Here is a 27,821-nt window from a genome sequence, read left to right on the forward strand (position 1 = left end):
ATAAGCGTGCTCACCTGCTAACCTCAGAAGATATAAGGTTTGTCACGTCACAATGTTACGCAAGGTTACATTAGCTAATTATCTCTGAACATAAAGTACAGCTAAGGCTGATGGGAGTGTTGTGGGTTTTACAGGTATCTGCTCATAAAACAAGATAATGAAATGAATTTGACCTTGTGGTGTGGCTAAATGAAAAGGATCACCAAGTTACAACAATTCATCCTGAGGCGACCATGAATGTCTCAAACACATTTCATAGCAATCCATTAAAACAAGTCCAGTCAGGACCAAATGACCAAGAGCTGCACCACTAACATGGCTAACATTATAAAACACATGCTGGTAATGCCTTCAAACCTAATAGATATACTGATCTGACATTCTTAAACCAGGCTACATGAATTTATTGTGTTTAGAGGCCAAATTCTGTAACTGCACTGCTCTATATGATCTATAAGACCAGTTTTCTTGCTAGTCTCATAACGCTTTAATTAGCAATGACAGTGGTAATCAACCAAATCATCAACCAATTATGACTTGTCTCATCATTTAAATAAAATTGACATGCTGGGGAGGAGGCTTATCCTCTTTCTTGCTGAGATTGAGATGAAAATAATCATTTGACTCTCGTGTCTTTTGTGTAGAACTGGAGCCAGGAGATGGTTTGTTTAGTTTAGCTTAAAGACTGGAAACAGTGAAACCTGGCTCTGTCTAAATTAGAGCAAATTCCCACCAGAACCCCTGCAGCTCACTAATTAACACATTATGTCTTGTTTCTCTAAACTGCACAAAACCTAAATGTAAAACAACGGTTTGCGGTGTGACATGAGATTATGTGCTGGATAATCTCTTGGCTTGGAGCAGTGACTGGAGTCTGTGACTTGCTAGTGATTTTACACTTTGGCTTTTAGTTGGATGAAACAAACAACATGTTATTTATTCCGCTTTTTTACTTTTGGAAATAGGCTGCTTTTTAAGTTTACAGGATGATGGATGGAGCTTCATATTCAATGGACAGGTATGAGAGTTGTCTTGTTCTTCTCATCCATAGATTGTGTATGAAGAAGGACGACATGACGGCTCATGTCTTGATTGCCCCCTAGTGGGTGGCTGCAAAATGCATGCTATAGAAATTGAGTGAAACGTCACGATGAGGCTGTCTTGTGATTTGTTGACTGCATGTATTGTCTGGACCTCGATTCCGCAGCTCCATCCACCTATCTGCTGATGATGTCATTTGTCTACGCTGTCGACAAATGACGTCATCGGCACAAGATGGCAGCATTCGTATCCAGGATATTTTGCCTTTATTTCTGAAGTGGACACATGTCGTCCATCTTTAGATACAGTCTATGTTCTCATGTCACTCTAAGCAAGAGAGCAAATAAGCATATTTTCCAACATGTTGTATTATTCCTTTCAGGGATACATTGAACAAAGTGAAAGCAAGATAAGCCAGATAAATAAACAGAAAAACACTGAGCAGCACTAAAACCAAAAAATTCAATTGGAAATCGTTAAAGGTTAGGAGTCTGCCCAAATCTGTTTGCAAGAATTTAATTAGGTGGAACAATACCTGTCACAGGGAAATGGCTGCTTTCCGCCTGGAGCCAGTAGTTTTTCAGCGCAGCAGCATTCTGTCTGTTTGTCTGTCTGTCCATTCTTCCATTGACACTGTGTGTATCTGTTCTTTTAGTGTTGGTGTGTTTTACAGTGCTCTTCCTCTGTATGAGTCCACAGTGGCCCTGGGTCAGTCTCTGGGCATCGGTAAGAGGGAGGGGTTCCATGAGGGGGGCATCACAAACACACTGTAGTCCAGGATGATTGGCATTCATAGGACTGTGAGTGTGTGTAAAACGTGTTTGTGTGTGTGTGTGGGAGGGGTAGTTTCCTTCTTGGCAGTGTAAATTACCACCCTCACCAAACACAGAAGATATAAAGCACTTATTGGGACATCCACAGCGGTCGCAACAGTGAGGGTTCAACTACATTCTCCATGCGTCATGTCTTCATGTCAACTTCAATTTGAAATTAAGTGCGCAATTATTGTTCCGCTGTTAAGAGCCGAATGCAAACAGCCTCTTCTTATTCTTTAAGGAGAGTAAACGTCCATAACAGCCCAACCTAAACACATGTCAGTTGTACAGTGTGCAAATGTAATTTGGAGTGAACTTGTAGTATGCTGGACTTGAACGTGCAGTAGGGGGTCACCGTGCAGGGCCGAACTAGGAATGTAAGTGCTTGCCCTCACATAGTCAATCACAGGGGTGGGGGGCATCAGTCACTTGACAATCATCTGAACACTGCTGTAGTCCATAAGACATAGAAAAGGAACGAGTAAAGAACAACAAGAAATGTCTTCGTTCAAACCAACCATCACAACAAATTAAAGTGGAAGGGATCGAGCACTCCCTCCGTGGGTAAATACAATGCGGGAGAAAGCTCACAAATTGAGCAGAGAAAGTCTTGAGAGATTGTCTTTCCTTCGAAAAAAAAAACCTCAATGCGCCTTCGCTACGATTCTCTTAATTTTCCGTTTAATTTCCTCTCTCTTTGTCTCTTGCTCTCTCTCCTCTCCTCTCTGTCCCGTGCAGGGCTCCCGCTGAAGGGACATGATTGTCGACTTGCTTCGAGATTAATTAGTCTTTTTATACCGCTCTCACGCTCATGGCTCACGAATACAAAAACGGAAAACGTGCTTCCAGTTTATAAGTGCAGTAAGCTGAAACAGTCTCAAAGGAAAAGAGGGAAAGAGAATCAGTTTAATGTTTCCAGTCAGTTGCGTTTTCTGTTCATCAACTGGGGACTAAAAGCCTCACTTGGTCCGCTCAACGTAAAAAGAAATGTGCCCTTCAGAAAACACGGAACACCATTTGTTTGATTTCCATTCGTGAGGTGCTCTCCTTTGCGTTCAGGCTTTTTACATACACAATTTACACAAGTGGTGATGCTGCCCAGAACACAATAATTACAGGAGAGAGTTTTGGCAAACACAATGTATGAGTGCGTATAATTAACATGCTGTGCGCTCTAAAAGTCTACAGTGAACCAAACGGGCATCGGCGGAGCGAGAGAGAGAGCATGGGGAATTGACAGCTTGTCGATGAAAGAGAGAGAGAGCAGGCATCCTCACAAGGAGGGAGGTAGGTTGGTTGTTTTGTTTTTCCAACTCAGGGAATGAAGACAGAGGAGGACGGGCCTAGACGGACGACTCCTCTGGGTTTGCGTCGGGCAGCACGCTTCTCTGTTGCAGGGTGCGTCTCAGCTCTTCCTTGAAGGGGCTGGAGTAGTCGTTCCCGCTCATGCCGAGGCCTCCCAGCGCGCCGCCCCCAGCGCCAGCTCCGCTAGCCCTCTCCTCCCCTGCTGTGCTCAGGTTGAGGCGGATGTAGCCGTTGCTACCAGAGCCTCGGATATTGGTAAGGCTGAGACGGCTGGGGGAGTGAATGGGCTGGCCGGGAATGGCGCTGGGCGACGCCGTACTGCTGACACTGTTGGGCGCCAGGGCGTGACCGGGAACGATCTTCAGTGAGCCGTCCGAGTAGTAGTAGTTGGCGCCTGTTTCCCAGAAGCGGTCCTCGTCGCTGGGCATCTTGCTCGGCACAAAGGTGGGTGGCTCCTTGGGCAGAGTGATGGGATACACCAGGGTGCTCTCAAGAGGCTTCATGTCTGCTCCTTTTCCTAGCGCCAGCTTCAGCCTCCTACGCAGGTAAAGAGCTGCTACAAGGAGCAGCAGGCACGCCACTCCGAGGGTGATGACCAGCACCCAGAATAGCCCCATGCTGCTGTCTGGAGCCCGCGCCTCCATGAAGACCGGGGCACTGGCGACGACGGCCACCTGGTAGCGCTCTGTCTGAAACTTGACTCCCTGCTCTTCAGAGTAGCAGATGTAGCGGCCGGCTTGCATCTGGCCCGCTTCGGGGATGACGAGGGCTTTGAGGGTACGGTCAAAGCGTGGCCCTCCAGCCTCTGGGTCTCCCAGCTGGAGCTCACGGTCATTGAGAACCCAGTAGGGCTGAGCCAGGTTGGAGACCAGCTGGCAAGGCAGCACCATGTCAGAGCCCACCACCACTGTTACGTTCCTCAGACGGGAGTGCTCTGCAGGGGCACAGGAGAAGTAGAGGGAAGAGCAGACAAGAGCGTTAAGAGTCATCGTATCTCCAAATTATATTCTACAGCAGCAAGCTCTCTTCTGATTAATTCAACTTCTTCAGCTCAATTCAAATATATTCACTGTCCTCATTCTTCGCTACCAAATTGCATTCAGCACTGACAGCCAATTCCCACAAGGGGCCACTACTGAGATGTGGACCCATACTCACCGGGGCTGGGGATGGAAACAGGCTTATCGAACTTGGTTTTTCCCCGGCTGAACCTTTCCAGCAAGAGGTCCTGTGACAGGGAGGAGGGGGAGCTGGAGAGGAAACAGCAGAGAGCAGAGCGGAACATTAATAATGGACCTCAGGGATGTTTCCATCCTGAGTGCTACAGCCAAGACTACACCAATATATGTATGTGTGTCGAGCTCATACTCATAACCTCAATTTATAGAAAACACTTCAAACCAAATCCTATAGAAGATAATTTCCAAATTGTAGGAACAGATAACCTTTGAATGTACTTAATTAGACTGATATATAAGCCTTTTAAACTGGGAATACACTGTGCGACTTTAGAAATTCCACCTCCCACTGTACATTGCTCCTTTATTTTTGCCAAAGAACAAAAAGAAGACATCAAAGTTTGTTTGCTAACGGTGCTAACAATGGACAAACATTCTGTGATCATATGTGTCATTCTGTGTCGAAATGTCCAAAAAAAGGGGCGAGGATTTTCTTTTGAAAGTCTGCTATCATCAAGGAGCTACCTATATGCATTCAATAAAAACATACAGACATCAACATCAGAGGACACATTCTGAAAGCTCTACTGGTTTGAATCTCTATTTCTTGGTATGAATGGATGCACATGGGTCTAACCTGCGATGGAGGTCGATGCGGACGCAGGCCCGACCCTCACTGTCCCAGGCGCAGTAAGGATCCCGGGCGAGAAGACAGTCTGGCTGTGACTGATAGCGGCTGCAGTTGGCCAAGGGCAGCTGGAGAACTTCAGACCGAGAGCCGATATACAAGTACTTCTACAGAGAAACCGAGAGAGAAGAAGAAGTGAGAGGATGGAAGACAAAGAACAGATCCAGCCATCCAGAAACAGAAACCAGAGAGAGATGAATAAAAAGGAAAAGAGGAAAGATAAACAGAGAGGTCTTCCTCTGAGGGAGAGTGACTCAGTTCAGGGTTAGAGGAGATAATGGGATAATGACTCTCAATTACAATAACATTCACTCCCTCGACCCTCTTCCAATCCAATCTGGCCTGCGCTCTTTTTCGCAAAAGCTGTTATAAAATGTCTGGTCGCGGCTAAGCCAGCATTAATGAGATAAGCAGTAGGCTTTCGGGCGGGGCACACCCCATCAAAACTGCATCGATCTGCAGACATGCCATTGTGGAGCCACGGGGACGCGGCCGGAATCAACACTCAGCCTCAGTTGACAGGGCCGGGAGTTTGAGAAAACAACGGGGGCAGAGGTTCAATTCCCCAACCGTGGTGAAGGATTGTAATTACTGTTATTGTGAAGAGAGTTTTGGATTCATGAGGTGAGGTAACACTTGATCTGAAAAAGGGCAGTGTTGATAAAAAACATCTGCTGAGTGCCACCGGGCCTAGCCATGATTGTAAGTGTCTGCCAAAAAGGGCATTAACAGATCAACACAGACAAAGTCCGGCTGATATCACAGAATACCAATGAACGAGTTGCAACAGAAATGTGAGCTGCTTTGAGGAATTTGGTCAAATGAAGACCAGAACCACATGTACTGGTCAGTCAGGAGATTCCCAAAACAGGGAAGGAACTGTGCAAACATTTAATGGGACACATCCTTATGTGCAAATCTTAAGCAAATCAGCTCATTTTTAACAGTGAATGCTGACATGATGTCCTTACACTCAGAATGTAACAGATGTAAAAAAAAATAAATAAAAAAAAACACAAATAGAATTACTGCTCATGAAAGCTATAAAATGTTTTCAATAAAAAGCCAAGTCATTTAATCACTGTAACATACCGGACAAATATATGTAAAACTTACTGAATTTCAAAAACTTTTGGCATTTTAAGGATGCTTGATTTATCAGGTTTTGTGTGGACTTGCTCCTCCTCCTTTAAATTATCTTTATTAAAAAAATTACACAGGCAACAATACTAGTGCGAGTGTATATATATATAAAACTGGAATGTCTTTTAGACACTCTCAGTGTGGCAAACCCTCACATTTAAAAATAAAAAAAAAACATGCCTCCAGTCAGTTATTGTAATGCAGGGTTTCTAGTAAGGATTTGTAATGTCCTAGCCCAATTCAAGCTAACCCTGCTAACACTATCAAAAGATAATGTCCTTGACTTGAAAGTGCCCCCCCAGGGAAGACATTATACTACTGTTTTCATGAGTCCTACTGGTACGTTCATCTCAGAGTCTGACAATGACTGCGAGACATACTCTCCCTGCTTCCTTACCTTGGAGTGGGAGATGGTCAGGCTGTCCACCGGCTGTCCTGTCTCAAACAGCTGGATCTCCTCGATCACATGGGCCTCGGAGCCGATGATCACCACTCTCTGCAGCCAGCCCTCCGCTGCAGCACAGAGACGAAGAGGAAAGAAGAGTCAGCTCACATCTGTTGTGCTCAATCAGACTCTCAGTTCAAGTTCACTTCAGTATAATGGACTTTCCTCATCCCTTCAGGGCAATTTTTCACGACATGCATAACAACATGTATTTTCAAACTAATAGCTCTAAAACTCAGATGAATCCAACAACAAACCATTCGCAAAAAACACACACCTTCGGCAGCTGAGCAGCTCATTTAAATACCATTGATATGATATCAAAAACTATACACACACACACAAAATTCATTTGAATAACAAAGACGTTCTGCAACTAATTAACACACACACACACACACACACACACACACACACACACACACACACACACACACACACACACACACACACACACACACACACACACACACACACCAGTCAATTTGAATATTCAAGATGTGTAAACAAACATCTGTGAGTGCACAGGATTTTACCTAAATATTGATGATTTACTAAAATATTCAGCAACTCACACCTGTGAGTGCCGCACAGCTCATATAAATATTCATGATGATATATTATGATACACAAACACACAGCTCTGATGCTGTGACAACGTGTTTAAATATTTAAGAACAAACTCATCGTGCACTGCTAACAAACACTTTCTTTAGCTGCAGCTCGTAAACCACAGTGACTGCCCAATGCCCACGTGCCTTCCAATGCTCAATCAAGTTAATGCAGTGCTAAAGGTTTAATCCTTGTCTTTTACTTGTCACAATAGGAAAATTGTGGGTCAAACCTAGATCATTAATTATAATAATATAATAATTAACTTTATTTATATGATACTGTGACAAGGTGCTTGACATGGTTGAAACAGTTTGATAATATTTCATCACTTAGGCAAATGAGATTAGGGAATCCAAACATTAAATTACAGTATTAAAACAATAGCAATCAAATAATAAAACAGACAGAGTATGTAGGATATAAAATGATGTACTAGGCTCACTAAAATGATTTTTTGTTAAAATAATATAATATTACATTTTGACACCTGTCTGTTGGTTTGTTTGTTTGTTAGTTGTGTGTTTTTGTTGGTAGCAGGATTATGCAAAAACTACTGAGCCGATTTCCACAAATCTTGGCAGAAGGATGAGACATAGGTAAGATGGGTTTTTTTCAGCAATTTCCCAGGAAACATTTATAGATCTTGACAATTTTTTGCTATACATATTTAGGGAACTGATATCTACGAGTGTCTGCATTATACAGCTTGATTCAATTGAAGGGTACTGTTTGGCATGGTGGAGGTATGGGCTCTACTGAGAGCCACTCTGGTTTAAGGAGTGATTTAGAAGATGTCACAAGCTTCAAGTCCTGGGGCAGAGAGTTCCAGAGCTGAGGGGCCTTGACTGAAAAAGCCTGGTCACCTTTAGTCCTGAGCTGGGACTGAGGAACAGCCAGTGGAGCTATGCCCGAGTATCTGAAGCTGCACTCGGGGGCACAGGGGAGCAGTAATTCAGCGATTTAACTGGGGGCTGAACCATGGAGTGTTTTATAGGTGATCAGTAAGATCCATTTTAAACTGACTGGTGGGCAGTGAGGAGCGGCTAAGACAGATCTTGTCTTGTTGTGTTTGTTAACAACCGAGCAGCTGGTTTAAAGATATTTAGGTGCTCCAGTAAATCATGACAGACAGAAAGTGAGTAGGCAGCAACGAAGTGGAATACAGAGAGAGAGAGACAGAGCAGGGACAGTGTGTAACCACTGTCAGACTGGTTGTTATAATCCAAATAATAGTAGTGATACTTATAGATGCAAGGATTATTAATGAGCGCAAGTTAGTAGTAGTAGTTAGCTAACAATAAACTGGAACAAAAGTCTGTATGTACTTTTAATTGTGTACTTATAAATTGTGATGATTTTTTTTCTATGTCTTTGTGTTGTGTTATTATATAGAAAGTGCTCTCAGCAAATGTAAGTTTCTCTTTGTGAATTCATGAAGCTAGTGTCATCAAGTTGTCTGCAACTTTCATCAGCTTCAATTTGTCAAACTCTTCACACCAGCTGCACTGAAATGTCATGCCACCCTGAAATCGAGCAAGATGGAAAATGAGGGAGAAAACAACTTCTGCTGCCAGAACTTGCAGCTGCATTTGCGAGTCCAGCTCAGCAAAGAACAATTTAAAGGTGAATCTAAGAGTGGAGACGCTGTTAGAGGCCTTTTAGCACCTCGGGTAAAGGTAATATTATCAAAGACATATGAAGACTTTTTTCAAAGGGTGTGTATGGGGAGCTGGTGCTGCAGGAGAAGGAAGACGAGATCCTGTGTTTCTTTCATGCAGGGCATTGTGAACAAGTTTAGCTCCCCCTGTGATGAAAGGCGTTTCAGGCACAGCTGTCGGGGTGACCTTGATCTGTCACGTGACTCGTGCTTTTCCCGTGTGGTACTCTCCATTAAGAGACTGTCACAGATAATATGAGCGTCTACCCTGTAGCCAACAGGAGGCTTAAGAGGAGGAAATACACGCACATGCACACACACCGCATAACAAGCAGCAGACATATCATCACGCTCGCCTCTCGCTGTGTCATTTAATCCCTCAATCCAGGTTTTTCTCCTGGTTCCTCCAGGTCCTGGTTTTTCTGAAAAGCCGTCTCGACCGGCGCCTCCAGTCTTTCTTTTTTCACATCAGCTGTCACTACGCTGCAGCTAATAGCTAATCAAGCCCACAGCCCAATTGGCACCATGAGCGTACGTCTGCCAGGGGCCCTGTTGAGTTTGTGCTGTGAAGCACGACAAGTGGGGACGACTGCCCTTGGCTCAGAGAGTGTGAGTGTGCGAATCTGTGTATGTATGTGTGCGTATCAATTTGTGTGTGTGGTAGCCGTGTGTGTGTGTGTGTGTGTGTGTGTGTGTGTGTGTGTGTGTGTGTGTGTGTGTTCGGGTTGGACGCCCTGCTTGCCAGCAGAGAAGCCATGAGTCCGCTGTTGTCACACTGTGAGTTGCCAGAGTCACCCTGATGCTGCAGTGGTCTGAATGGTAATTAGTTGAATCTCTCCATTCATGAGACTGGCTACATTCAAATTCCCTGGAATCCACTGTCAGATCTGTGCTATTCAACATTCAGTTTCTGGGAGGGCCGGCTGATTTCAGGTCCATGCCAGAACAGGACACCTGCATATGGGCCCGGTGGCCACTGATCAGAGTTAATAATTAAGTCGTGCAGACGTAGATGTTTCTTTTGATGCGTGAAGATGGATCTCACCATGCAAATCAAGCCATTAATTAAAACCCAGCTGAAGTGTGGCCAGATGGTGGGTTGTTTGTGTCACCATTCCTAATGCCAGTACCTGTCCCTGTCTGCTGCCATGGACTGTTCACTTTCATCCCTACAACACATGCCATCTGTAGCTCCCCTCAACCCCTCAAACCCCACCACTGCACCCCCCACACAATAAGGGAATGGGGAAATAGGGAGAGAGACTAAGAATGTAGCTAAAATGTATTTCCAATTCCACATTGACAATTAAAAACATTTTATAGATTCTGTATACATACACTCTGTATTGGGACATTAGTATGTAATATATATTGTAAGGAGCTTCTCACAAACATATGTGTGTGTACAGTTAATGTATGTATAAACTGGATTATGCGGGTGATGATTCAACACGACTGTCATCTTTAAAGCTGTAGGCTGGAGAGAGTGGGATTCTCTTGGCCTGCTGTGTAAAATATAGAGGCTTTGTCTCAAACAAATTTATGAGGGCGAAATTATCTGGAGAACATTTCTGTATACTTGGCTCTGTTCTAACTTGTAAGTGCAAACCCTGTAAACACATTATGATATTTTTATATTAGCACTGAAATGTCAGTGTGTTCATGGGCTGAAGAGGAGGTGACATCGCTGCCCTCCAGATCTGAAGATTCCACGCATCATCCGCCAACATAAAACTTTAAGGTCAGAAAAGAGCACGAAACTTGAAGTTTGAACTAAAAAGCTCTGAAAAAGATGAACTAATATAGATGAGGAGGTTGTAGGTGAAAGTACGAATAAGTGTGAAGAATTGATGGAGGCTCAGAACCTTGATCAATAGCTTATATAAAAAAAAAAAGAAGCTTATATAAGCTTGTTGCCAATAATGGAATCCCCAGTGTTATTTGTACCTGTGCCAATGAAGAGCATGTTGTACGACCGCTGGTCCAGGGCGCTAACCCGATCCACTGCCAGCCTGGTGAAGTTGACGCCCTTGGTGAGCAGCAGGGGGCGCGCCAGAGCTTTGTCCTCCATCAGTGGGTGCTTCTTGGCAAAGTTGAGCGTGGCATCGGGCAGCTGCAGTGAGCTGTTGTAGCCGTTCTCCCTGTCTGAGTTAGTTATACACTGCAGCACAGACAGAGCAGGACGGAGAGACAGGGGAGGGAAATGGAGCGAGGAGAGAAAGAACGGAGGGACAGGACGAAAGGAAGAGTGAGAGGGGCCAAGAAGGAGAAAGAGGAGGAAACTTCTTAGCTGCAGCTGGCGTAGGCTGGCATGATTAGCTGGCTGAGCTGTGACTGCCCCCCTCTCCATCTTTCTTTGCTCTTGCTCTCACCTCCGCCTGCCACTACACCCCTTCCTCTGCCTCCTTTCCTTTCGTCCTGGATCATTACATTCTTAGCTTTTTATGTCATTCCAGCTTTTGCTGTTTTTCACTTCCATCCCCATACCACCCATACTTCCCTCGCTCTCTTTTATTTCGCTTCCATCCTTTTCCTGCCCACTCATCCCTGCTTTTATGATGCAGTTGTAGATCAAAAAGCCGATGCACCAAATCATTATATAAAAAATGCATTTTTCGAGAGCTTATAATCATCCTATTTTCTTGCTTCCTGAAGTTGTCTGAAATTATCTGCATGTGCCATTACAGCGTTCCCAGTTTCTTACCGATCCAGGCCGTGGGACAGGGACAGCACCGGTGTAGCGCCCCCACCTCTGAGAGGCCTCCCTGTACTCCTTGTAGGATCCTTCAAACACTTTCTTCACATCACCGACCTGGTACTGGCACACAGCCGACACATCTACGTCTCCCCTGAAAGATGGCAGCAAGGCGGAAATTAGTGCAGTGGCCATAAAAACTGGGAGACAGATTAGCTTTCACTTCCCTGTGGAAAATGTGACTTTCAATAGAAGCCTGACGAAGTGCAAAAATGGAAGACTGGTTCTTCCATATTAGTTGCAGGTCAAACCCATGGAAAATAAAGTCAAAATGAACATATTTTTAAACACTTTTAGGAATCACAGTGCAGTAAATTAATATGAACCCTGAAGCCTGAACTGGCCACTATTGAGCAAGCGGAAATGATTAAATGTGTTGACATCTCCTCTCTTTCTGCAGGGAAGCAAAGTGCTGTTCAAACTGTATTCATGTGATACACCTCCTTCATAGGCCAGTGAAATCAATCAGCAGGTGCTATGATTCATGAAACACGTTCTATTCAATGGTAAGGTTAAGGGTATGGGATCTCTTCCAACCCAATTTCAGAACCCGAAATTGGGTATTGACACATGACCATTGAATTATACTTGTAGGCCCCTCATTTTCATCTTACTCGTACGTTTGATTTCCAGGCTCATTTTCTGGAATGAAAACATCTGCTTTTCACATAGCTCTCAAGCCGTTTTCTGACATGAATGACAATGTCCACACAATTGTGTCCAACCTTTCTCTGGAGTTTGCCTTTCACATATGAACAACGCAGGAGGAGATTCTCTGCTCAGATAAGTTCACAACAACACATACATCTCTCTTTAGGTGATGGGTGGTGCAGCAGGCAGGAGCCAGGATGTAATGTAATAATTCAGCTGCGGAAATCACATGCTTCTTTTTAAAGCACGTCAACACTGGATTTGGTCCTTATCACCAAACGCTCTCTTGACATCTTCTTCAGTGTCTTTTACGCGCGTGGCACTGCTTTTTATCTGTTTTCATTATTTTTTCTGCGTCTGCCACGTATTGGAAACATCACCACAAGCCCACGTACTCGCAGTGAATCCTCCAGAGGATCTCCTGCTGTCTCACGTGGGCTCATAAGGAGATTCTCAGAAGTTTTTACTGGGGGGCTGGTTGGGAAAACCTCTCACTTGGACATTTGCGTTCTCATATACAGCCCCTTTAGAGAATATGTCAGGAGATTATTTGGAGTTCAGTGCATATCTGAAAGCAGCTTAAGTGACTCACATGTCGACACAAAGACATAAACTTATATTTAATCAAAGCTTTATGCCCTAAAACAAGCTTAATAAATTCTGTCCCAGTCCCACTGGTCCCACAGTTCCAGTCTTATTGCAGGTTTTGCTTGGGACATTCCTTGAGGTTACTCTGCTCCAGTTCAGCTTTGAGTTCAGACATTTTACAAGTGCGGCTGTAAAAAGTCATTTTTTTTGGAAAGCTGTCAACAGGAAAGAAGTTTGTGTCCATTAATTCATATAATGTGATTTGTCCAGTGAGGAAAGTGCTTTTGCAATCTGTCAGGTCCTGTTACTTAGCCGCAGAGCCATGGGTTTTAAAGGGTGAACGTCAAATCCAAAGGACAGCGCTGGTGTGTTAGCGAGTTAAAAAGCATGCAGTTTCACTCAGATTGCGACTCGAACTGCGAGTCATCATTTACATAATGTTCAATTATCTTAATGTTATCTCTATCAAAGCCAGAGGGCCTTAAAGAATCCCCAGCGACTCATACAGAGAAAAATGCTTTGGCCTTTTTTTCCAGCGCAGCAGTATAGGAGCTCTGAATGAAGAAACAAAGCTTGAAGTTCAAAGCTGGTTCACTTTGTGATTTGATATCTTATTGAAGAACACAAAAGACTCACATCAAAGGGCATTGCCCGCAGGAAGACGAGGGTAAGTCTCCAACTTTCCTTCCAAAGAAAACCTTGTGGCATTGTTCCTTCTTCTTTGTTGATAAGTAAATCATTAACACATTAATGTTATGTAGTGGTCCAACGATTGCCAATCTTTATTCTACCTATAATGAGACGGCCCCCAACTATAACTAAGGTAGTGTCGTCAGCCCTTCTAATTACACCATTGTTGCTTGATGTTTGTGTTATCATGCAACCCCTAAATATACCCCTCCATCTTAAATTTCAAATAAAGGTTATTTATGAGGTATAATAACATATGACAGAATGTTGGGGAAAGAATTGCAGGGATGTGGATAAGGTGCAGAGGATCTTCAAACCATCTCCACCCTCTGTATCCTTCGGCCAGCCAGAGCTGCCAGACTAAAAACATCACAGAAAGCTGTGGCATAGACCCAGAAAGAGAGCGAAGCGAGCCGGGATAAGAGTAAAGCTAAGTCAGCTTGGACCTAAGGCTGTTCATTTAGTCAGCCTACTTCTGGCTGACATCAGGTCGCAGGAAAATAAAATGGATGAGGTGGGACTCAGGCTCACTCCTCAACGGGAGATTGGGGACTGTTATGCCCACATCTTTGCAGAGACCTGGCTCCGTCCCAACAAACAAGATTGAGCTGTTGCACTCTACGGAGGCGGATGGAGGCCGACTTTGTGTTTGCATCGCTGATGGACAGTGTTTACCAGATGAGGAGTTTTTAATGTCAAGATGTTGAGCATGTTATCTGTCCAGAGAATTGTGCGTTTGTTGCTCCTGTTTACATTTGTCCAGATGAAAATTCAGATCATCAGTTGTTGAAGGGGATTTGTTGTTGTCAAATCACAGAGGTACACATGCAGTTTATTGTACAATCTATGGTCCATAATTATAATTAAATTAAGCTTGAATCTCATTCATCTTCTACTTGTGCGCAATAACGATTTGTTTGCTATGATCAGTCCCACAAATATTCAGCAGGAGTAATTCAAAATTGTGACCTGATGGATTTCTGCTCCCAGGAGGAAGTAAATATTCAAAAGTCAAATTGAAATGCATAGTAAGAAATTAGATAAATTATTATTAGACCAATGAGTCAATCATTTGGGCTAATTTAACCAGCAATTTACAATGGAAAGTTTTACAAAGCTTTGAATTTTCCCATGGGAGTTTGTCCGCTTCCTGTTGTGTTCCTACTGTGACATTTTTTTTGAAAGAGATATTTGCCCCTCAGTTTTAAAAAAATGTCATCCCACACATGACCATCGTTATAAATAGCAACTAATAACTCATACAAGCATGCCGGGCCAGTAGATGGTGATAAAGTCAGAGAAGAATGCTGTGGTTCAAGAAAAAGTTACTTAAAATTTTTTTGGCGTGTGAAAGAGAGTTTAACATAAAAGTTTGCTTTGCAAGGTAAGGGTGCTAAACTCAATCAGTCAGACTCTAAAGTAAATGGGTTCACTATCATCTGGAACAAGATGTGCCAGCAAATCCCTAACAAAACTAATACAACACATTGAAGCACACTTGAGTTGTATCCACTCAAAATAACTCACAGTAATATCGGTTGTTTTCATTAAGGGCCCAATTACACAGTAACTAGACTTCCTAATCGCACAAAGAGCATAATTGGAGCCATCATGTCTGACTCATGATATTATTAAAAGCCCAGTATCTGACATGTCGGCATGGTGATGTTGTGTCTAGCAGATTGCAGACATAGTAATTGACTCACATTTACCCGAGGTTACTGAAGAAGAGTTACTGCTTCATGTCTGTGACAGTGGCTGCTCTAACTCACCACTGTGCGTGGAAGATGCCGTAGAAGGTGGTTCCTCGCCAGTCCTGCCCCGGCAGCGTGAAGACGGCCCTCAGGTTGTTGAAAGAGATGTGACGCTCTGGGAGGGAGCACTCCAGCCGGGCTTTCTGGAAGGTGGTCCACTTCTTCTGCAGGGTCCTGGTACCACCCAGATCCCCCTGAGAAAGGACACATTAGGTGTTATCTATGAAATGGAACAATTATGTATAAGTTCCTTGAAGGTATATGTTTAATTTGTCTTTTTATTTATTTCATTGTGCAAGGTTGGACAAGTTGTGTTTACAGATCCACCCATTGTACTGAGGAAAATCCTATTTCTTAGTGATAAGAAATTAGCAGCCAGTCATGGCCCAGCATTCAGCTTAAAGTGTGATGTGGAAACTTGAGACCTCAGGGTCACAGCAGTGAGCAGAGACATTACAGTGAAGCAGGAGACATCTTGTCCAGCACTGACTAGATGTAACATTTCTGTGGAAGAACCATTTATGGCACATTATTAACTAAAGCATTGTCATTTATTTTATGTTTTAAAATGCGTCTGTCTGTAGGGCATGATGGAAATCGTATGACTGCTGGAAGAAGGTTCAGGAGAGATGACCCATATCGGGGAGAAGAGAGATGAGCAGTACAAGAGGAAACTGTGTGAAGTAACCCAACTCCGTTAACTATGTCATACTTACACATACTTAGGGTTATTCCTCATGGGGCTACAGACTATTGGGTACCTAATACTACTATATTACTATACTAAATCTCGTTTTTAACTAATGGTAATTGTCGATCCCAATTACCTCTGTCCCACTAAGAGAGACTAACTGATCATGAGACACAGACAAGTTTGTTTTTGCTATCTACCATATCAGCACCTTCACAGTCATCCCAGAAACAGACAGTGAACTGTTGATAACAGTGAGAGACATGTGAGTATGACCTGTGTGCAGATGTTCTCTGAAGAAGAAAGAGCTACATAAAAAATAGTGCTACAGACAGAGATAGTCTTCAAAGTTCCACCTGACCTGTTTGGTCAGAACACTGTGACATCACTATGAGGTGCAACCAAAGTCATCACAGAGCACTCACACATACGCCTCGGAGGCTTCACGCTGCTTATTGATTTTGAAAGGGGTGACGTTATGCACTGTGGCTCCATTGCATGCCTTTGCTTGTGCTGCTTGGGGTAGAAGTTGAAAAGAGCTCAACCTTTGAATCAATTTGAAGGCACCAGCCAATCAAATCATGTTAATGCAAATCGAGGTGCTACCCGACATCAAATGTTAAGATAAGCCTGGAGAGAGGAGGCAGAGGCAGCACGGGAACCTGGCGTGTTTTGCCATTCAATCTGCATCTCTGGCATTTTAGACTTTTCTATCCAAGATCAAGATGTTTTTCTTCTGCTTTAAACCTGGTATTTACATACTTTTTATCCTGATCGTCTTTTCCCTTTTCTGCTCTGGTTGGCTGCTGCTGGTAATGTTGCATTTCCCTAGCCTGACATTCACCTCATGAATGCCTCTGTACACACATTGTGTTCTTTGCATCCGAATAACAAACAAGTATACATTTGTTCCAGACGATTAGCCTGACTGAATTATTGTCATGTTGGAAAAACCCTCTGAAAGAGCGTCTGGACCCTGAGATGCTGAAATGCAGCTTATTCTTTGGATTCAAAAGAAGCCCAGTCACCAGATTTTCTCTCATTACCCTCAGTGATTAAAGCCATAAAAAAACTGGAATTATAAATGCAAATACTCACATTACAGCAGTGAGATATAGACATTGTGCAGCAATATCAGCAGGACGCCCTGTATTATTCATCGCTCCAGCCTCCAGTACAGATCATGTGCGAGCATCTGTTTCTAATTTGATCCAAAGAGCTTTATTGTTCATCACAGCTCCGACATGAAAGGGAACTTCCCATAAAACACTGCATATATTGTACACTCAGTTGCACACAACTCCGCAGACTGCTGACAATCTGTCGCTATTCTAGTCAGTTTAAAGGGTTCTGACTGGGATTATATGGTCGTTAGTCGCTGTAACATGACACCAAACTCTTGCTTGAGTCACCAAAAAAAGGTCACTGGAATCATACATAATAAAAAGAAAGTCTCTAAAGTCTCACTGACTGACTCCTCACAACCAGAAGCACCTCAAATGTCTGGGCATGATCACAATGATATATTGAACCTAATCCATACTCCTAACAAGGCCATTCATTAAGCAAATTAATGTGTTAATTACCAAATAAATCTATGTCAATGCAATTGTCTTCACCTAATGCTGGTGTTAATGCAGCCATTTGTTTGTGGTTTATTGGTGAATTTGGGTAATCGTGGACACCTACGCTTCAGTCTGTTTATTTCCTGTTCCAACAAAATCTAGTCAACAAGACTTTTCTACAGGTTTAGCATGGACATCATGTGATCCCAGTCACTTGAAACTGTGTCATGTACACCATGTTTTTAGCCTAAATGTCAGCTGTAATCCTCCTCTGGAGCCGCGTTCGCGCGTGGATCACAGGGGACATTTAGGCTAAAAACACGGTGTAAATGATGCGGTTTGGAGTCAAATTTGAATGTCGTGCCATGACTCCTCTGAGTAGAATATCTCCATTCGTTCTCCTGGTGTGGTTAGAACACATCTTAAGGATTACAGAAAGGTATAATATGTTGATGTAATGTGTAAACAAGGTATCGAAAGGAAGAAGAAGTTTAAGTTGAAAAAAGAAAAGTCCCAGATTACCCAAATTCATTTATTTATTTTAGTTTTAAGAGTTTCTTTAAAAAAGGAACTTTATTTTAATCTATCAGAGCATGTCTTACAGAAATTGTAAAGAAAGTAAGTTTCTACTGTTCTTACTTTTAGGGCATTACCTTGGCCTGCATATGACATAGTGGATGAACAGAAGAAATGCAGTTTAATTCAAAGAATTGTAAAAGAAATTGAAAAGAAAGTATCAAACACACCACTTGGCCTGTATATAGCATGGTGGATGAACAGGAAAAATATAATAAGTTCTCATGTGTATTGTGAATACTGGAGAGTCATTTGAGAAAAAATCGTAATGTTAGCGATCTTTTCAGCCGATGTTCATGGAGAAATTGTATTAAGTGAACACTATGGTTTTATTTCACTTTTAAGAAAATTGTGCGCTCTCAGGTCTGGAAGTTTGTAACCGTTACATGACAGACCAACTAATCGGATCTTAACATAACTTTGTAAACGTCATCAAGCTATATGATGCTAATGATGCTAATGCTAAGCTATGTATATATATATTTATATTTATAAATCACACTTATATTTTACTACTAAATATTAAAATAAACATTTATTTTGTATATCTTCATTCAGCTGTAGAAGTAAGTATATCAGTTCTGTGGGTCATCAACTGTAGCAAGGGCTGTCTAACAATATGAAGTGTTCAGAAACATCTGTCCAAACAGCTGTAGGAAGCAGAAAACAGCTGATTTTAAGTGAATCATGCATGAAACTACTATTTTACAGTCAGACCTCGTTTTGTGCTTACAGATCTATTCCTGCTTAATCTTAAATAGTCACTCGCAGATTGAGTACTGCTTGAATTAGTTTGTACTTTTTGTTTGCTTCCCTCATTAATAAACTTCCACAGGTACACAGCACTGAAAGTGAGGATAAGGTGGTTTTTTGGGAGATCCCTAATTGAATCTGCTCAGAGATCAGTTGTGATTAGTGTGTGTTACCTTGCAGACGCGGGCAACTCTGGCCACATTGAGCTCCGTGTCGCAGTCCAGCTCCAACGCTCGCTCACTGAAGAAAAAGTAGATCTTGTCGTCGTCGCCCTCTTTACTGCCGCTGCTCTCCCTCACCAGGGCAGAACCCACAAAGTCTGGCTCTGCGCACACACAAACACACACACAAAGAGAGGGAGAGAGAGGTCTCAGAGAATGTACAAACTAGTAAAGACATATGTAAGTCAGAGTAGGATAAATAGACAGTTTCAGCCCGTAGGTGCATGTGGACTGATTCACACACACACACACACACACACACACACACACACACACACACACACACACACACACACACACACACACACACACACACACACACACACACACATAAAGACACTCAAGCTTGACACCTCCATCTCATTCCCTACCACCCAGTCTCACCTCTCTGTCTCTTTTCTATTATCACTCTCTCCTTCGCCTTATCTCTCCTCCAGTCATCGCTCGCTCTCTGTCTCTCCAGTGCTCCCTGTTCACAGTCCATTTTGTCCTTCTCACTCTCTCTCATGTCCTCCCTTGCTGCTGTCTTTCTCAGCTTCTCTCTTTATCTGGTCTTCATTAGGTTCAAAGGCAGATAAAGACTTTTTTTTAACTGAGGCAGCTGGAGGCTTGAACTATTTTTATGCGAAGGCATTTCTTTTATTACAAGGATACATTGTTTCCTTAGATGAGCTTTTGTTTTCAGTTTAAAAACCTCTGAACCATCATTGGACACTACAACTCAAAAACCAGGCCGATTAAATGATTTTAAACTGGGCAGAAGTAGCTTAAATTAAAGTAAGGCTTGTTTAATTGCAGGTCTAGTTGTTATTAAAATATCTGCATCAGCCGGAATAAAAAACTTGCACATCAAACATGCAAACCTCAGCCCCGTCTGCGTTCTTCCTTCCTTCCTCTCCATTCATTCTCCTCACCTCTATCTTTTCATTGCCAATGCTAACGCTCTTTCAACATCAATTTTCACACACACACACACACACACACACACACACACACACACACACACACACACACACACACACACACACACACACACACACACACACACACACAAAAAGATAACGATCCTTTGCTGACGCAGACCTGCATTTCATTTCCTGCAACTCAGTCTCTTGTTCTTTTGCACGTTTATGGCACTTTAAAAAAAATGAAAGCCTGTTTAAAAAGTCCTTCATTATCAAGCCTAATGTGATTTCTATGATTTGAATACAAATGTAATTTGTCAGTGTCTCTGTATTTTGGGAAAAAAGAAAATAACCTAAACCTAACACTCCTGAATTCCACACAAGCATATTTTACCATCAATTTAACTTTTCTTCCGAGTATAATTTTTCAATATTAAACGTGACAGGTTTCTAAACCCTTTCCCAGCACACTGCAATGGACGAGGTGATAATCGGTTTCTTTGTACTGTCGTCTGGTCTTCTTTTATCACCTTAACAAAACCAACACACACACACACACACACACACACACACACACACAGCTAAAGAAAATCATTAAACAGTCTATTAATCTCAAAAAAGTGACAACACCCATCGGTATGTGAGCTGCACTTTTGATGCCTGAGGGCATTTAGTCCAGCTCCATACAGGTTTTTGGAAACCAGAAGTCCATATTATGAGGAGCGATGGGTCAGTGTGACTAAAACACACAGCACAACCCACCAACACCTGCCACCTGAACCACCTGGATGGTACTAGCTGTCAATCACACATTATCCACTACTAGCTAGTAGTCCAAACACGGCTTCTAGCTATTACAAATAACCTATTGAGTAGAAAGAAGCATAGGCTGCAGAATCATAAGCTACCACACAAGATCACATTACAGTTAAAATATTCATGTTTCAGTTCTTCTTCTTAATGCCTTTTTATTTGAATTTATGAAACATTTTAGTTTGAAAATACAAAGTGAGACTGAAATTCAACCTCTGTGTTGCTTTACATTCTATAGAAAGCAACCAAGCGGGGTTACGTAAGAGTAAAATGATGTTGAGATTGAATTTTAACTATGTCACCATCTATATCACTGTCTTATCTGCAATACCAGCAGAAAGCTGTTCCTTCTTCTACCTGCAACATTAACTGGTGAGGATGCTAACTTTGAGCCAGCTTTTAGCTTAACAGTCTTTTAGCATCCTAACATGAATGCAGCCATTAAGTGCCCATTTAAAAACAATTTTATATAGTTGATGTTTTAAAATGTGAACCATTATAAGACAGCTGGAGATGCGTTTTTCAGCCCACTTGTTAAATACGGAGCGACGGTTGACTTGAAATGAAAAACCTGCTGTTGTTTACTTCTATGTGAAAATCAAAAACTCAGTGAAAACTTAACAGGTTTAGCAACAGTAAGCAAATGATCGTTACTTAGTGAACTGTGAATTCTAGGAGAAATAATTGAGACTGGCAATTTGGGGCTTTTTTTGTTTCACACCTAATTTGAGCATTGCCCCCCAAAAAAGAAAATTCTTATGTTATTTTAATCAATTTCTTTTTTGCAAACTTCTTTTCTCTATCTGTCCTACCATTGCTTTCTCTGAATGTCCCTTGTGTAACTTACCATTGAGCCAGGCAGGTAAGTACTCGCTCTTCATGCTATAGTGCTGCAGGCCCAGGTTCCTCAGAATGACAGGCTCTGTACCCAGGAAGTTGTTCAGCGTTGCAGAGTACAGCTCCTTATCTGTAGCAACAAAATACAAGCTTTACTTTAATACTGTTTCTTTTTCAAAACACTATTGTAGAGGCTTACAATGAGAGAAGGTCAGTGATTCAGCAGGGAGGCCCCAAAGTAAGAATGGACAATCGTGCCAGTAGATTCAGTGAAGCTGTTCAGACTGAAGCAAATGCAGCATGCAGAGTTAAATTAGACTTGTGGACTCTCAGTGCAATCGTACGAAACAAATGGGAAATGTTGCAGTGAGTGGTTTGTGGAAATTTTATGCGCAACTTGTGATTCTGCTGGTGCTGTAAAAAGATGAGGATCTTCACTTTTTTATAAACACCAGTCTGTTTATATTTCTTGTGATGAAATGATCCAAATGATACTTACCTATATAATAAAAAAATGTATATTGTTTGTCTTGTCTGTGGTGTATTTATAACATGTGTGCATGTGAAGTTGTGTATATGCATAGAGCTTAAATATATATATACACACACAAACTTACCCACTATCAGGCCAGTGTGCCCCTTGGCAGGGTCATATGGGCATTTACCCTTCCCATCTTCAAGAGCTGCAATGTTGAGGGTAAAAAAGTCTGCATTCTGCAAGTGCACACATTCATAGACACACACAAACACACACAATTAGGAACATGGTTGGTTTGTGGCCAGTATGTATTTTGACCCACATGACACAGCACCAAGCTCTGTCTGTCAGATACAAGGACCATAGCTTCACCCTTCGCCATGTTGTCCTGTCACATCAGTGTCACATGTATGCACGCACACACATACACCCTAACACACTAGCATTCACACATTCAGCTGACACAGCGTGAGATAATATTTCCATTCCATTTATTTTTATTTTGTCAGTGTTTGACACCTGTCAGCACTGCTATGGCTCACTACCTGCTGGGGAAAAGCATACATATTGCAGCACGCGTGCACACACACTCACATTCACACACACAGACACGTGGACATACATGCATACTCACCACATAAGTACATTTGGGCTGGAAGGCGTATGTGCCACAGGTGTAGAGGTATGTGTGGTTGTAGCTCTGCAGGAAGCGGATGTAGTTGAAGCACTCGGTCTGTGAAGGAATTAGAATGGTTTGTCAAATAACCACAGTGCTATTCTGCCCTCTGCTGAGGTGAAGTCTTCCATTAAGTACAGTAACATGTCCTCAGAGATTTACTGTTATCCTTCATTGTGACTTCATTTAAATCCTAATTCACCTGAAATGCCTCAATAACCTTGAAACTAGTTAATGTTTGAGATAATGTCTCCTTATTAAAAATGTGTGAAATTAATCGGCCAGTCGGGATTGGCCGGCCAGAAGATGTGGATCTTTTGGGGCGGCAGCCATTTTTTATTGTCCTGGGTAAACAAATTGGTAAAGTTAAAAACACTGAACACACATCTAAGATTTTGTTCTTATGTGTTTCGGGGTTTGCTGGATGACATCAGTCAACTTAAACATTGGTATGCAAGAGTTCATGTGCTGTCGAGAACAGAATCTTAATAGATATTGTAGTGATACAGCCACATTATATCAGCAACATTTACACCAAACAAAAAAGCGACAGATTGTTTCCATTTAAACGATATGTGAGCAATTAGCAGTATAATATATGCACTGTTTTATGGGAACTGCCCTTTAATGCTGGCACTGTGATGAACAATAAAGCTCTTGGAATGGAATTGGGAACAGATGCTCTCACATGATTTGTACTGGAAGAATGAATTATTCAGTGCATCCCGTTGATCTTGCCTTTGAAGCAGCAAAACAATATCAGTATCGTGGCTGTTATACAAGCAATATGATTTTTTTAAATTATTTTTTACAGCTCCTACAATCACTGGGGATAATCAGGATGTGATGTGTCAGGCAGACAGGCCTGTTTCAAGCCCCCAACAACAACATTATATTAAAGGACTGATCATTAAACATAATGATGGGCTGTGTAAACACCATATGGTTGTTCTTGCACGTGGACTAAATGCCTGTTACCATATGCATGTCAGCATTCACAGATATTTTAGCTCTGTACAACCATCTCCATCATGCATGATTTTTATCCGCCACAAACAGGAAAACTGTCAATTTTCTGGAGGTGAAGTTTGAATATTGCATCAGAGCATTTTTAAACCTCCGGTAATCTAATTCCTCCACATGTATTTTTTACTACAGTTGGAGTCAATTTTAGTTAAAGTTGCTGCTGCTGCAGCAGCACGAAAGTGAACCATTTCCCCTTCTGTTTAAAACCACATCAAAATTTGCTGTTGTGCAACGAGAGACGTTTTATCTCCATTTCAAAAAGCTCTGCCTGATTCTATAAAATATTTAAAGAGACTTCTTGCAAATGCACTTTATGCAGCCTGAGCAGCGGGAGGCTCTTGCAGAGACTAAAGTACGGAGCTGGGGCCGAGTCACTCTCTGGGCATGAGGCTGAATTACTTCTCTTTTAATATCATTATAAGATGAAAAATCAAGATGAGTTACATTTTTGTAATCATCTTTGCACTGATGGACTGCTTCTCCGTTTGGTACATATTGTGTACAAATTTATATACACTAAAGGAATAGCCTCTTAGATGAAAAGATTAGTCAACACTTGGGTAGACACACAGCAGTTATAGTGTGTGTTATATAATGTGGCATAGCTAAAGAATATATTGTATTGAATCGTATTGTGTTTAGGATCTTTAACTCTTAAAGACTCAATATGCTTCGGAACGAGACCTCCATATACCTTCTGTTGTTCATGACAAAACACTTCCTGTATCAAACCGCCTAAAAAGTTGATTTTGGGTGGGAGATGCTCTTCACTGTGAGCTAATGTAATGACTGGAAGGTTTACAGTTTGAAACCCCACACTGACTTCATAGATGTTATGAAATACCTAAGGAATGTTGCTCTAATAAACTCCTGTCTTAAAAACCCCACAGGTAACCACAGCAACTCTGTCAGCAAAAATCCACATTACCTGGTTGTTCTTCCCCTTGGTAACACACTCTCTCTTCTTATCCTGCGGAGCCGGCCAGTCGATCTGGAGAAACAACAGAGACAGATGTGATGTATCCAGGAAAGATGATGTCTGCCTTTGACCCATAATTAATAAAATCCACAAGTATATTATGTATCAGTGCCTAATGTCCATTTGTTGGTGTAGATGGCAGACTGTATATGAAGATGGACGACATGTCAGCTCCAAAAAAGAGAAGCCAAAGTGTCTCAAATGCCCCCTGGTGGCTGGCTGCAGTACAGCTCATACACCCCACCTCCTCCATGTTAGTGGATGGGGCTAAAAAGTCAAAATGCACATCAAATACATTTTGGTGATTTTAGGTAGTTCTTATAACACTGATGTCCAAGAGTTAATTTTCCAGTAAGTTTTGTCTGAATTAGTTATTTGATGATATAAAATTGGGGCAAAACGTAATGATTGACAGATATCTCTGACTCATGATTAGTGAAATGCATATATCAGTGTCACTAACCCGTCTACACCCTGACAGCTACAACGAAAACTCGGGCTCCAAATGCGCTAGATGGCGCTGTTCATATCCAACATTTTTTGGCTTCATTTTTGGCTCAGTGGGAGGAAGTGGAACACATTGTCCATCATTGTATGCAGGCTATGGTGTACACCAGAAAAATGAATGCACACAGTAAACAGACTCAAATGACATCACGTAATTTCTTTCTGATTGGGTGCAGAGATAGATCATTATTTCTTTGCTGCCACTTTGCTTAACTTTGCCAAAAGCCACTTGATCACTAGCTCCTGTAACTTTGGTAACAACCACAGACTCATTCAGTAATTATAGAGCAAAACTATTTCCATTTTACGAGTGTATTTTGGTGATGAAAAGTACAAATTGATGATAAATGCACTATAGCAGACAAAGATGCGAGCAGGTGCATAGGTTTTGATCCATCAAGTAGGTGAAAAGTAGTTAAGACTGGAGCACAAGTTGTACTAGTTCACCCTGAACTAATGATACAGTTAAATCTGTGAAAATACTCCGTGGACTGAGCTGTCCAGGTAGTTCTGGGACAAATCAGCACTTTGGTTTCAGTCCCTGGCAATGGTGCTACGGAGTCAGCCCCATCAACGATTATTGGTCGGAAAGTGTGAGGTCCCCCTCTCTGCAGTGAAACTCCCTAATGGTCACACTATTGTCTACAGGATGGAAAGGAATGAGAAATGGACTGGCAAGAAATACACCTGTATAAAGTATGACTCCAGCTACAGGCGTTTGTCCCACAGAAGGTTCAATTCTGCTGAAAAATGTAAGTGAGAAGAAAATAAAGATGACAGGTGCACTCTCCATGTACTACTTTTTACTGATGACCGTTGCTATCCAGTAGTATTTACAGTAGCTGTTTTTTTAATGACTGTGACACACGGCTAAACTTTGCTCTATTGACAGAGGTCTAAAATATGAACTGTATTTACTGAGGCATTTCCACACCATTAGAAATAATTACACTGACCGTTACAGGCTGAGAGCTGCTCTAATTTCACAATTAAACTCTTGATTTACTTGACTGGATTTAAACCAACAGCAATCAAACAATGGATTATTGCCACATACCAGTAGTCGTAAACTTGAGTAATACTTACTTTTATGTGGTATAATAATAGTGACTTTTAATGGTCGTGAATAGGAAATAATGAATCACCTGGTCGACCATGAAAATGAACTTTGGTGTGATCCAATATCTGCACAAATTCAAGGGCATAAAAATGTTTCCAGATAGAATATGTCTTTTTTTTTAGCTAAATAAGAATTCTGTTACGATTTCTAATATATTACTGGCAAGTCATAGGAAAATTCACTTACCCTTCATCGTACTGTCCACTGAACATGCAAATTTAATTTTCACAGACTTACTATGTTCACTGAAGAAGTGAAGGCATTATAATGGTTAAGATTTAATAACTAAATTAATCATTAGGATCAGTGGCTGTGAAATATTATCTTCAGGATCTGTGGTTATATTTATGGAATTTGGATTTTGAATAAATATAAGATTCTATTAAGCACAGCTCCAACAACAGTTTATTGTTACTTATAATTTCCCAGGGGATTCTTCTTTGTCCCTGGTCTGTCTCTCAACATTATGAGACAGTGAGTCCAAGAAAATTCATTGGTTCCACACATATCAACAAGTAGCAGTAGCTTCCATTGTTGATGGCAAACATCCTACAAAGAGACATCTGCCAAAATAAATCTCCTCTCTCTCTCGCCCTTTAACACATGGAACTAATAATGAGCTACAGCCCGAGGGCAAACGTCTCAACTCTTCATCTTCGAGTCTTTGTGTGACAGTTAGATTGCAGAGAGTAAGTACGTTTGGTTAATAACAGTATTTAATGTAGTCAGTGAAAAGTTCTCCACCATTAAAATTCAAGTGGAAACATTTTACTTGGAGAAGAAGTCAGTGATATTACCCGGCCACATTTCGAAAAGCACATGCTAATTTCGGATGTTTTATATCACACTGCAGCTTTGGCCAACAGCAAATGCATAAAAAAAGACCTTAAGCTGAACACGAGTTCTCAAGTAACTCGAAGTGCAGGCTGGAAAAGTATTCTGATCTGCAGAGCAAGGATAGGTGGACATGTGGACCGCATCCTATGTCATTTGAACTTGCAGTGAAGGACACGTGATCCGTGAAACATTTTGTGGTGTAAATGCTTTACAGAAATAAAACAGGGGTTTGTAAGGATTCTATCAGTGGTGTCTGAGTTGTCACGAGGAACCACTGAACAAAATTAATAGATGAGACCACGGAACAATGGACAATCAACATGGGACCGAATCAAACTAAATAAAGAAAGCACTTCAGACACAAATGGGAGCTGTGTCTCCAAAAAGTCTTAAATCCTGGGAAAAAAAACAATCGGTGGAAAGTATTCAGGGAAAAGATACAGACATGAAATTAATGAAGACAGACAGTGAGCATGGCAGCAGAGAAGACAGAAAGAAGCAGTTAGGAGGGC

The 27,821-nt window shown here is 41.8% G+C and overlaps 1 protein-coding gene across 2 annotated transcripts in view; it reads right to left on the bottom strand.

The window, feature by feature from the left end:
* sema4c (sema domain, immunoglobulin domain (Ig), transmembrane domain (TM) and short cytoplasmic domain, (semaphorin) 4C) overlaps positions 1 to 27,821 on the bottom strand; it is a 103,320-nt gene that overhangs the window by 2,002 nt on the left and 73,497 nt on the right. For both annotated transcript variants that reach the window (XM_035165755.2, XM_035165756.2), the window contains exons 5-16: positions 24,795 to 24,857; positions 22,799 to 22,897; positions 22,304 to 22,400; positions 21,697 to 21,816; positions 19,084 to 19,235; positions 15,344 to 15,519; positions 11,592 to 11,736; positions 10,835 to 11,048; positions 6,568 to 6,683; positions 4,977 to 5,134; positions 4,320 to 4,411; positions 1,577 to 4,095 (exon numbers count right to left, since the gene is read on the bottom strand). In XM_035165755.2, the coding sequence (XP_035021646.2) occupies positions 3,200 to 4,095; positions 4,320 to 4,411; positions 4,977 to 5,134; positions 6,568 to 6,683; positions 10,835 to 11,048; positions 11,592 to 11,736; positions 15,344 to 15,519; positions 19,084 to 19,235; positions 21,697 to 21,816; positions 22,304 to 22,400; positions 22,799 to 22,897; positions 24,795 to 24,857 (2,328 nt within the window). In that variant the 3' untranslated portion in view covers positions 1,577 to 3,199. The remainder of the gene's footprint in view (positions 1 to 1,576; positions 4,096 to 4,319; positions 4,412 to 4,976; positions 5,135 to 6,567; positions 6,684 to 10,834; positions 11,049 to 11,591; positions 11,737 to 15,343; positions 15,520 to 19,083; positions 19,236 to 21,696; positions 21,817 to 22,303; positions 22,401 to 22,798; positions 22,898 to 24,794; positions 24,858 to 27,821) is intronic.

Source organism: Hippoglossus stenolepis, chromosome 9 (genome assembly GCF_022539355.2).
Source record: "Hippoglossus stenolepis isolate QCI-W04-F060 chromosome 9, HSTE1.2, whole genome shotgun sequence".
In the NCBI taxonomy this organism is placed as follows: Eukaryota; Metazoa; Chordata; class Actinopteri; order Pleuronectiformes; family Pleuronectidae; genus Hippoglossus; species Hippoglossus stenolepis.